General features: G+C 46.7%; 1 protein-coding gene across 1 annotated transcript in view; it reads right to left on the reverse strand.

Annotated features, from left to right (window-relative positions):
• mmrn2a (multimerin 2a) overlaps nt 1–12,961 on the reverse strand; it is a 31,653-nt gene that overhangs the window by 11,567 nt on the left and 7,125 nt on the right. Inside the window, 2 exon segments of the mRNA XM_062995397.1 lie at nt 2,252–2,358; nt 2,494–2,616. Coding sequence (XP_062851467.1) covers nt 2,252–2,358; nt 2,494–2,616 — 230 coding nt within the window.

Below are 12,961 nucleotides of genomic sequence, written 5' to 3' on the forward strand. Positions count from 1 at the left end.
AACATGTCCAAATTGTGCCCAAAGTGTCAATATTTTGTGTGACCACCATTATTATCCAGCACTGCCTTAACCCTCCTGGGCATGGAATTCACCAGAGCTGCACAGGTTGCTACTGGAATCCTCTTCCACTCCTCCATGATGACATCACGGAGCTGGTGGATGTTAGACACCTTGAACTCCTCCACCTTCCACTTGAGGATGCGCCACAGGTGCTCAATTGGGTTTAGTCCATCACCTTTACCTTCAGCTTCCTCAGCAAGGCAGTTGTCATCTTGGAGGTTGTGTTTGGGGTCGTTATCCTGTTGGAAAACTGCCATGAGGCCCAGTTTTTGAAGGGAGGGGATCATGCTCTGTTTCAGAATGTCACAGTACATGTTGGAATTCATGTTTCCCTCAATGAACTGCAGCTCCCCAGTGCCAGCAACACTCATGCAGCCCAAGACCATGATGCTACCACCACCATGCTTGACTGTAGGCAAGATACAGTTGTCTTGGTACTTCTCACCAGGGCGCCGCCACACATGCTGGACACCATCTGAGCCAAACAAGTTTATCTTGGTCTCGTCAGACCACAGGGCATTCCAGTAATCCATGTTCTTGGACTGCTTGTCTTCAGCAAACTGTTTGCGGGCTTTCTTGTGCGTCAGCTTCCTTCTGGGATGACGACCATGCAGACCGAGTTGATGCAGTGTGCGGCGTATGGTCTGAGCACTGACAGGCTGACCTCCCACGTCTTCAACCTCTGCAGCAATGCTGGCAGCACTCATGTGTCTATTTTTTAAAGCCAACCTCTGGATATGACGCCGAACACATGGACTCGACTTCTTTGGTCGACCCTGGCGAAGCCTGTTCCGAGTGGAACCGGTCCTGGAAAACCGCTGTATGACCTTGGCCACCATGCTGTAGCTCAGTTTCAGGGTGTTAGCAATCTTCTTATAGCCCAGGCCATCTTTGTGGAGAGTAACAATTCTATTTCTCACATCCTCAGAGAGTTCTTTGCCATGAGGTGCCATGTTGAATATCCAGTGGCCAGTATGAGAGAATTGTACCCAAAACACCAAATTTAACAGCCCTGCTCCCCATTTACACCTGGGACCTTGACACATGACACCAGGGAGGGACAACGACACATTTGGGCACAATTTGGACATGTTCACTGTGGGGTGTACTCACTTATGTTGCCAGCTATTTAGACATTAATGGCTGTGTGTTGAGTTATTTTCAGAAGACAATAAATCTACACTGCTATACAAGCTGTACACTGACTACTCTAAGTTATATCCAAGTTTCATGTCTATAGTGTTGTCCCATGAAAAGATATAATGAAATATTTGCAGAAATGTGAGGGGTGTACTCACTTTTGTGATACACTGTATATGCATCAAACTATTAGCATTAGCTAATTATCTGTTCCATAAATGAAAATTAATGTATACACTGACAAGGCATAATATTATGACCACTGACAGGTGATGTGAATAACACTGATTATCTCTTCATCATGGCACCTCTTAATGGGTGGGATATATTACGCAGTGAACATTTTATCCTCAAAGTTAATGTTAGAAGCAGGAAAAATGGACAAGCATGAGGATCTGAGCGAGTTTGACAAGGACCAAATTGTGATGGCTAGACAACTGGGTCAGAGAATCTCCAAAACTGCCCTTGTGCTCTTGTGGGGAGTTCCCGGTCTGAAGTGGTCAGTATCTATCAAAAGTGGTCCAAGGAAGGAACAGTGGTAAACCGGCACCAGGGTCATGGACGGCCAAGGCTCATTGATGCACGTGGGGAGCGAAGGCTGGCCCGTGTGGTCCGATCCAAAAGACGAGCTACTGTAGCTGCTGAAGAAGTTAATGCTGGTTCTGATAGAAAAGTGTCAGACTCCATGCCTCGACGGGTCAGGGCTGTTTTGGCAGCTAAAGGGTGACCAACACAATATTACAAAGGTGGTCATAATGTTATGCCTTATCAGTGTATTTTATGACATTATTTGATCAATAATAAATGAATCCTAGTACAATGAAGTACCTTTGCCTCCTGATTTCTGGCATTGTCACCTTTGAAGGTGTGAACTGTTTAGTTAATTGTTGTAATTTGAACACATCACCCAGAACACTGCAAGTTCTACGTGGAGATTTGTAAAAAACATTCATTGCATATTAATTATGAATGATTTTCATTTGATTTAAAGGGTCTAAATCTGAAATTCTGACTCTGGCCCTTAAATTCAGTTGTGATTTTCATACTTTACCTATTTCTTTGCAGTCCTTTCCCCCATGACCCGGGCAGCATCGCCAAAGGAGCGCAGTGAAGATATTCTGCTTCGCTCTGTAAACTGGCCTAGTAGCAAGCTTATAGCTATATAAAAACATAAACAAAAATATGTAGCTTATAGCTATATAAAACACATAATCACAGTAAAAAATTATATTATTATTTTTTCCTGGTGCAGCATTTGGGTTTGAGTTTAACAGCACGGTGATTTGGACTTACATAACAAGCTGGCAGCCTGGTTCTCCGTTCTGACAGGGTTCTTGAGACTTGATGGAGTATCTCTCTGTGCCACAGGCCACTGCCATGGACACCATCCGCTTATGCACAAATGCACACCAGTTTCTGCAAGAGTAAAGCAGCAGGAATTCATTATAGTGTTCATTTGTTGAGAAACTATTTTACTAGTTAAATCTTGTTTTCAGATTTATCTTTGTCTTTATTGTTTTGTTTGCTGGGTAAAGATCTTTTTTTTTAACCTTTTCCAGTCATTAAAGGCTTTTAATTATTAACTGCAAAAAGGAAGCTGATTTCGTCTTCTCGCTTATACACTGAGGCACGTAAGTATTGTGATATTTGGAATATGATTCATAAAGATGCACTTAATCAGACAGGAAATGGATGTTGGCTTTACTGGTTTTAAAAGAAAAGAAAATGCATTTCCTCTAAAACATCATTCATTACTATTTTTAGTTTAAAATGGCATGTTATTACTGCCCACAATCTTAATGGTGTTTACTGTAAGTCTTAATGTGTTTACATACTTTAATCTCATTTAAGGCACGTAGTACACATTCAATGTAAGATACATACTTTTATATATGTATGTATATACATATATATTTTGTTTGTTTATGCATTTTCTCCCCTTTTCTTCTCCCTTTTAGCACGTCCAATTGCCCGATTGCATCATGCTTCCTCTCCACCAATGCCAATCCCTGCTCTGATTGAGGAGAACAAAGCTAACCCACGCCCCCTCCGACACGTGGGCAGCATGCTGTATGCATTTTATCACCTGCACTTTGAGAGAATCATCCTAAGGTAGGTGGGATGGTTTATGTCAGAACCACAAGAAACGGCAGATGAATTTATACTGTTGCATGTATTGGCTTATTTCAACATTCATTCAGGTTCAGGAAGAAAAAGTTCTGAAACCCTTAACACAATGTCACTGCTCTAAATAAAGAGTTAAATAGTAATGTATTCATTAAATAGATTAACTGCCGGCCACTATATTAAATGACGGTCTTCACTGAGAATGCAGAATTTGGTGCTGATGAATCATTGCCAAACACAGTAAGGGTGGAGGGTTATCTGGCTCCAAAATGACGTCTTGTGTTTAGCGTTAGTTATACTGACTGGCTGTTATTAATTCATGTTAGATCAGACAGGGTGATACACTTATTCAGACTGCCTGTACTGAAAAGTGTAAGCGTAAGTGAGCTGTAAGTGCAGATCACACATAGACTTAAGTGCTGTCTGACTGTTGTAGTGGGAGTTCTGAGAAATGAAATAATTTATTTACACTTTCTAAATCCATGTGGAGCAGACGAATAATCCTGCAGACAGATCCAGCATTACTTCTGTCATCAGCCAGATCAGTCTGTGATATTGTTTAAAGTGGGATTGTTAGTCTCTGGTCAAATGCTAATTCATTTTTATTGTGTGAGAGCATGGGGCCTACATGTAAATAATAGTGTGATGATAGAAAACAGATGGAAAAAGGAATTGTTTTATGTTTCAAAATAGGCATAAAGTTGGACCAGTATTTTAGTGTCCAGGCATATATTGACTAAAACCACTGGATTAATATCAGAACTGATAGATGACGTCAGCTGTTTTAAAATCATGTAATGTTGACTGAGATGGAAACTGTTGATGTAATTTGTCTTAAACCAAGCTTTTATCCAGCCTGTAATGGTTCACATATCTTGTCAGCAGAACCTTGATGAGAACAGGTTAGGTTACTAACAGATGTCAGTAACGAATCAGTATTAATCGCAAAGCAATATTAGTAGCTCAAACAAGAAGAAGCGCATGCTTTAACAGCTAATTTGTCCTTGGAACAAGCAACCTCTGATACGAAGGTAGGTGAGAAGGTTATGTCAGAACCACAGTAAATGGCAAAGGTTTTAATACAGTTGCATCTATTGGTTTATTTCAACATTCATCCAGGTTCAGGGAGAAAAAGTTCTGGACCCCCTAATGAACTCGTAATGAATGTCTATTCTGAAATAGCTATAGTTATAAAGACTAGAGCTTTTTTTTTGCAGTGGAGACTATCTGATCACAGAATGCTGTACATTTTTGCAGCCCTATGCTGAGACTTAGCATTTATATCTCATATTTTAATCTAACATCCTAATAATTAATAACAGCTAAATACGTTACACTGTTCTGATAAACCTGGAATGAAGACTGTGAGTTGGGAGGAGGGCTGAATATTCACAACTGCAACTGTAGATAAACAAGAACTTGATGATTTACAGTCTCTTAACTATCAGTTCCAGAACTGGAGCAGGATATTGGTCCCTTGGTAAAAATAAAAAATAGATAAATAAAAGCCACTGTTTAAATAATGGGAAGGGAAACTGAGAACACAGTAACAGACCAATATTCAAAGGAGTCAAATGAAAGTTAGATAGTTAAACAGTAGCAGCAGCTAGAATGTATTAAGTGGAGCTTTTACCCAAAACTTTTACCTTTTTGGCTTGCCAAATGTTTTATTTCATGATATATATGCTAAATAAATATAGACTATTTTGTGCTGCCTTTCATCAAGAAGTCTGCTTTGCTCATGAAGTCCTGAGGTTTTCATGCATTGCACTTCCTATGAGATTACATTTTTGGGTTGGTTTCAGTGCATCATCGTCCAGATCCTGCTCTGGTTCACTGAAGGCTGTCGATGCATGCAAGTATTTAAAATCATTTCAGAAAAGCACTTTCTCTTTCTGCCCTGCAGGTTTGGATCTCCAAATTATCACCAGACCCCTTTAACGGGTCCTTTCTTCTCAGAAGTGTTATTTTTAATCATACACAATCAATTTTCTGAACTCGATGTTCTTAATTCTCTCACCGACTGCATTCCACTGGGAAACTTTAAAGTCTGAGACTCGTTAGAAAATAAAATATGGGTAACCAGACAGGATGAAATTTTGATATGTTTTCAAATTGGGGCCAAAAATGACTGGAAAACAGGAGGTCTTTGCCATTACCTGCACTCTCCCATGGAACGTCAACATTTGCAGAACTATCTAGACGTTAATCTTCATGCTGCCCCCAACGCCAACGAATCTTATACAGTACAACTGGGAGAATTAAATTTGTTTTCTTTTCTTGATTACCCTTCAGGGCCATAGCTAGAACATACATGTATGGTAAAGGGGTTTTCCTGTTTCAAAGGCACTGAAAGACTTTTACACCAAGACAGCACAACTATAACACAGCAATAGTAATTCTATACTGAATAAATCATCTACTTGCTTATGACTTAGAATGCACTGTAGCTTATATGGTTTTCCCTGTGCATACATGATGTGTGAATGAGTGAATGAATGAATAAAATAATGGATATGTGAGATTTCCTAAACTGACTGGTACCCTGTTTCTCTGCCTTGTGTCCATAGTTTTGAGATAATTTCTAAATAGACTAAATTGGTTATTGAATAGAAAGATGTTGTCTGATTTAGAAGAGAGACACCAGCCTGTGATCACTGGGATGTATTACAGACCCACTAAAAAATATGACAATGTAATGACAATATGATGCCTGTATTAACACAGTGCTGTTTGTGCTATGTAAAAGATGTTTATGATGTTTTTTTAAATCCAGTCCCATCCTCACTAATCTATCTAAACTGAGCTGTTTCATTGGAATGTTGTAGAATGCCCATTTAAAGACTTCCATTGTACATTTTGACAATCAAGAGCAATGAATTAAAGGTCACAGTTCCTGTGAGGACTAAAGGGTTTTTATATGATATGATATTATGAAACTGGGGTTCCTATACGTTTTGGTGCATGTTAATCAAATAAGGAAAACAGCTTACAATGAAAATGACCTTCTCTAGTTTTAGTAGATTTAGTACATAAAATAGAATCACATAGTACATGGTATACACCGATCAACCATAACACTAAAACCACCTCCTTGTTTCTACACTCACTGTCCATTTTATCAGCTTCACTTACAATATGGAAGCACTTTGTAGTTCTACAATTACTGACTGTAGTCCATCTGTTTCTCTGCATGCTTTTTAACCTGCTTTTACTCTGTTCTTCAATGGTCAGGACCCCCACAGGACCACCACAGAGCAGGTATTATTTGGGTGTTGGATGATTCTCAGCACTGCAGTGCCACTGACATGGTGACACTGACATGGTGACACTGACATGGTGGTGGTGTGTTAGTGTGTATTGTGCTTGTATGAGTGGATCAGACACAGCAGCACTGATGGAGTTTTTAAACACCTCAGTGTCACTGCTGGACTAAGAATAGTCCACCAACCAAAAATATCCAGCCAACAGCGCCCCGTCGGCAGCGTCCTGTGACCTCTGATAAAGGTCTAGAAGATGACCAACTTAAACAGCAGCAATAGATGAGCGATCGTCTCTGACTTTACATCTACAAGGTGGACCAACTAGGTAGGAGTGTCTAATAGAGTGGACAGTGAGTGGACACGGTATTTAAAAACTCCATCAGTGCTGCTGTGTCTGATCCACTCATACCAGCACAACACACACTAACACACCACCACCATGTCAGTGTCACTGCAGTGCTGAGAATGATCCACCACCCAAATAATATCTGCTCTGTGGTGGTCCTGTGGGGGTCCTGACCATTGAAGAACAGGGTGAGTGCAGGTTAAAAAAACATGTAGATGTTACGTGGAGAAAGGAGGACTCAAATGCAGAATTCAAAATCAAAATGATATTTTATTTTTAATTAGAAATAAACAACAACAGAGGAAAAATGAGAAACAAAAACCCAATCGGAAAGTCCGATGGTGCCGCAGAACTGCTGGGAAAAGAAAAACCCAAAAAGGGAAAATAACGACGTGGGACGCGAACCCCGGTCGTCTCGGTACGAGCCGGGTGCGTTGTCTCCGCGCTATTGTGGCGCGGGTAAATAAGAGACGGGGAGCGCTTTAGGCGCTATAGTGTCAAAACACGGGAGTAGATTACTCCCGGCAATCACTAGCCCCAGCACAGCGGAAGGCTAGGATAGAACGCGACCGGCGTCTGCTTTGCTGAGGTTCGCAGCTGAAGTACGCCGATCTAGAAAAGAGAAATAACAGAGTTAGATACACCAACTGCGAGTGCGGATTCGAACCGGTGAATGCTGCGCGAGAACCGAAAGCTTAGCGGTGTCGCCACCCAGCGGTTCAGGAATCCAATTTTCGGGTTGGATCTAAAAGGATGTGCGGTTGCTGTACCAAGCGGACACGCTTGATGTACAGCAGCACCGCTAATGCTAAACGCATAAACAAAAGCAGCGCGAGGGCTGCACGGCGTCGCACCACGCTAATCCTAATAGGGACAATAACGAACGGTTACCTCGACCTTGCAGTCTACACACCTGAATGGCGCATGCCACCAGGGGATACCGTTTTACCTAGGAAAGGAGCGTGGACGAGCAGCCACATAAGATCAGGGAAACAAACAAAAGGTGCGACACCCGCCGCTGTGCAGAGCTGGCTTAAATAGCCAGCTTGACAGCTGCGGGTGATCAGCCCTAATTGGTCCTCCTGCCACTTAAGGCCTTTGTTTGCCTTGCTCTGTAAGACCTACTTCGCTGGGAACTCGGGGTGCATTCACCAGCTACCGTAGGTCTCCTAATAGAACCCCCTCCTCTAGGGACAGCTCCTGAGGTCCCAAGACCCGCAGCACGGTTCCGGCGGAACTCGCGGATCAGTTCAGGGTCCAGGATCTGCCGAGCCGGTACCCATGAACGTTCCTCAGGGCCGTAGCCCTCCCAATCCACCAAGTATTGGGTGCTACCCTGAACCTTCCTGCAATCCAGCAGGCGGCGGACAGTGAAGGCAGGGGCACCCTGGATGATACGAGGGGCGGGAGGCTGGGGAGGGGGTAAAACTCCCCCGCACATAAATGGTCGGAGTTGGGAGACGTGAAAGGTTGGATGCACTTTCATCCTGGGAGGAAGCTCCAACCTATAGGTCACCGGGTTGATCCGCCTGACCACCTTAAACGGGCCAATGTACCTGGGTGCCAGCTTGTGAGGGGCACCTTTGACGGGGAGATCCCTCGTCGACACAAGGACACGTTGGCCCGGCCGGAAGGTGAGAGCCGGCTGCCGCCTGCGGTCAGCAGTGCGCTTCATGGAGCGCTGATTGGCCACAAGTGCCTGCCTTGCTTTACGCCAGGCGGCGCGGCAGCGGCGGACATGAAGCTGTACAGACGGGACCGCTACTTGCTGCTCCTGCTCAGGAAAGAGCGGAGGAGGGTACCCGAACTGAGCTTCAAACGGTGACATTCCTATCGCCGAGTGATGCAGGGTATTGTGAGCAAATTCAGCCCACAATAATTTATCCGACCACGTGGCCGGATTCCCTGCCGTCAGGCACCTGAGCATCTTGCTCAGATCCTGGATGAGCCTTTCCGATTGCCCATTCGACTCGGGGTGATACCCCGAGGATAAGCTGGCCTTAGCACCAATGAGTTGGCAGAAGGCCCGCCAGCACTGGCTTACAAACTGCGGGCCCCGATCAGACACAATGTCTGATGGGACCCCATGCGCTCTCACCACATGTTGCAGGATGATCTGCGCAGTGCCCATGGCGGATGGTAGCTTGGGCAGAGGGACAAACAGGCAAGACTTGGTGAACCGGTCGACAATTACCAACACCGCTGTGAACCCTCTAGACTTTGGCAAGCCTGTCACAAAGTCTAGAGCAATATGGGACCACGGTCTTGAAGGTATCGGCAACGGATGGAGAAGGCCTCGTGGGCGCTCTCTGGGGCTCTTATTCAGAGCGCACACAGTACAGGCACGGACGAAGTCACGTACCTGATTCTCCATCCCCGGCCACCAAAATCTTCGGCGCAGCAAAACCAGGGACTTAGTCACGCCTGGGTGCGCCGCAAAAGGAGAGGCATGAGCCCACTCGAAAACCTGACGCCGTACAGTAGTAGGTACATACAGCCTGTCAGGAGGTCCCCTACCGGGGTCGGGTTCGGCCCTTTGGGCGTCCCGTATGACCTTTGAAATGCCCCAGGTGACTGGGGCAGCTATCTGGGTCGAGGGAATCACGGGATCAGGCTCGGTCTCCGGCCTGGTTGGTTCCCACTGTCTAGACAGGGCATCCGGTTTAGCATTCTTGGACCCCGGTCTATACGACAGCGTAAAATGGAACCTACCGAAAAATAAGGACCACCGTGCCTGACGCGAGTTCATCCTTTTGACTTGCTGGATGAATGACAAGTTCTTGTGATCAGTCCAGACAAGAAAAGGATGTTTGGCTCCCTCGAGCCAGTGTCGCCACTCATCTAAAGCCAACTTAATGGCTAGAAGTTCCCTGTCTCCGACCAGGTAATTCCGCTCAGCCGGAATCAGGCGGTGCGAAAAGAAGGCACACGGATGCAGCTTCTTTCCTGGCCCCACTCTCTGGGACAATACTGCCCCAACCCCAACCTCAGAGGCATCCACTTCGACCACGAATGGCTCCTCAGGGTCAGGCAACTGCAAAACAGGAGCAGTTGTCAAGAGAGCTTTCAGTCTGTCAAAGGCTTGTTGGGCCTGCACTGACCATTTAAAGGGCCCCTTACCAGTAAGGGCTGTTAGTGGCGCGGCGATAGTGCTAAAGTTCTTGATAAATCGCCTAAAAAAGTTTGCAAAGCCCAAAAACCTTTGCATTTGGCGAACAGAACTTGGAGTTGGCCAGCTCTCCACAGCTTTAATTTTAGCCGGATCCATACGAAGGGTGCCCTGTGACACTATGAACCCTAGGAACGAAACCGAAGGGGCGTGAAAGACGGACTTCTCCAGCTTGACGAAAAGATGGTGTTCGAGCAAGAGCTGGAGAACCCGTCGGACATGCCCTATATGTTCCTCGATGGATCGGCTAAAAATGAGAATATCGTCTAGATAAACGTAGACGAACTTATCAAGGGTCTCCCGTAGGACCTCATTGATGAATCTCTGGAAGACTGCGGGGGCATTCATTAACCCAAAGGGCATCACTAGATACTCATAGTGGCCAGTGGGCGTAATGAACGCAGTCTTCCACTCGTCCCCCTGCCTGATCCGGATCAGGTTGTACGCGCTGCGTAAGTCGAGCTTTGTAAAAATTGAGGCTCGCTGAAGGGCTTCAAAAGCCGTGGCCATCAGCGGCAGCGGGTACCGATCCTTGATCGTAATAGCATTTAGACCGCGATAATCGACACAGGGGCGCAATGTATCATCCTTCTTACCAACAAAAAAGAACACCGCCCCGGCCGGGGAGGAAGAAGGACGAATGAACCCCTGTTTGAGCGCCTCGCGCACATACTCCTCCATGGCAACCTTCTCCGGACCGGAGAGTGAGAAAAGGCGCCCCCTAGGAGGGGTAGTGCCGGGCAACAAGTTTATGGCGCAGTCGAACGGTCTGTGGGGGGGCAAGTCCCGCGCCCTGGACTTGCTAAAAACCTCCTGAAGATCATGGTACACAGGAGGAACTGTGGCCAAATCCGGGGTCTCCATTTGTGGTACTGGCGGGTCGAGATTCGTGCCGGCCTGAAGCAAGCACGAATCTCTACACCGTGTTCCCCAAATGAAGATTGACCCGGTGGCCCAGTCGATCTGGGGGTTGTGTCTTTGCAACCACGAAAATCCCAGGACCACCTGGAGGTGAGGAACGTGAGTCACTAAGAAGGTGATCCGTTCCTCGTGGTCCTTCAGACGCAACGTCAAGGGCTGCGTCCGATGGGTAATCGGGCTGCCCGCTACGGCTCGACCATCAACAGCATGGACCGAGACCGGCTTGGTTAGCGGCTGGACCTCTATCCCCAGCCTGCGTACCAGATCGATGTCAATGAAGCTCTCTACCGCTCCCGAATCGACACAAACCTTGAGGTTTGTATTTCCCGAACCCCAAGACAATCGGGCCGATAAAAACAGGCCCTGACCAGGGATGCTAGTTTGGCCCTCTCTCGATTCCCTGGTTCGAGAGCGGCCTACTAGTTTAATGGTCGGCGGGGTCTGGAGTGGGAACCTGACGCCTGAGGGGCGTCAGGTCGTGTCGACCCCAATTGCATGGGTTCGGGATCGGGATTATGCGGAGGGGAGCTAGGAGGGACCAACGAGCGAGCAAACGGAGGACAGGAACCCCGTTCCCGCGCTCGCTGGCGAAGCCGGGTGTCTATGGACGTGGCCAGTGTGTAAAAGGCCTTAAGGGTGGTAGGAGGATCTCTAGTGGCCAGCTCGTCCTTTACCTTACTGGAAAGACCGCGATGGAAAATAGCGGTAAGGGCCCCTTCATCCCAACCACACTCTGCTGCTAGCGTTCTAAACTCAATCACGTAGTCTGCTACTGAGCGACCACCTTGGGTGAGTTCGAGAAGGCGTGGACCCACCTCTTGGCCCCCCGCAGGGTGAAAAAATGTCTCCTTAAGAGCCTCCTTAAAGGAGCTTTCAGACGAACATTCAGGAGCATCTTGCTCCCAAAGAGCGGTAGCCCATTCCAATGCCCTCCCAGTGAGAAGGGAAATGATATAGGCCACCTTAGAACGTTCTGTGGGGTAGCGAGACGGCTGTAGCTCAAACGCTAACGAGCATTGGAGGAGAAATCCGCGGCACTTCTTCGCTTCTCCCGAGTATCTCTCAGGAGGAGGAATGGGCGTGTCACGGATTACAGACTCCCTAGAGTGAGCAGCGGGACTAGGAGTGGGCCCCGAGATGGGCACTTGTTGGGCGAGCGCGGCTACGCGCTGCACCAACTCGGTGAGGGCTACCTCATGCCTGCCCAACGCCACCCCTTGGTGGCGTAACACGTCGGAAACGGTTGTGGGTTCTGCTGAGTCCATGAGTGGTCGCACCTTTCTGTTACGTGGAGAAAGGAGGACTCAAATGCAGAATTCAAAATCAAAATGATATTTTATTTTTAATTAGAAATAAACAACAACAGAGGAAAAATGAGAAACAAAAACCCAATCGGAAAGTCCGATGGTGCCGCAGAACTGCTGGGAAAAGAAAAACCCAAAAAGGGAAAATAACGACGTGGGACGCGAACCCCGGTCGTCTCGGTACGAGCCGGGTGCGTTGTCTCCGCGCTATTGTGGCGCGGGTAAATAAGAGACGGGGAGCGCTTTAGGCGCTATAGTGTCAAAACACGGGAGTAGATTACTCCCGGCAATCACTAGCCCCAGCACAGCGGAAGGCTAGGATAGAACGCGACCGGCGTCTGCTTTGCTGAGGTTCGCAGCTGAAGTACGCCGATCTAGAAAAGAGAAATAACAGAGTTAGATACACCAACTGCGAGTGCGGATTCGAACCGGTGAATGCTGCGCGAGAACCGAAAGCTTAGCGGTGTCGCCACCCAGCGGTTCAGGAATCCAATTTTCGGGTTGGATCTAAAAGGATGTGCGGTTGCTGTACCAAGCGGACACGCTTGATGTACAGCAGCACCGCTAATGCTAAACGCATAAACAAAAGCAGCGCGAGGGCTGCACGGCGTCGCACCACGCTAATCCTAAT

The sequence above is a fragment of the Trichomycterus rosablanca genome, chromosome 5 (genome assembly GCF_030014385.1).
Source record: "Trichomycterus rosablanca isolate fTriRos1 chromosome 5, fTriRos1.hap1, whole genome shotgun sequence".
In the NCBI taxonomy this organism is placed as follows: Eukaryota; Metazoa; Chordata; class Actinopteri; order Siluriformes; family Trichomycteridae; genus Trichomycterus; species Trichomycterus rosablanca.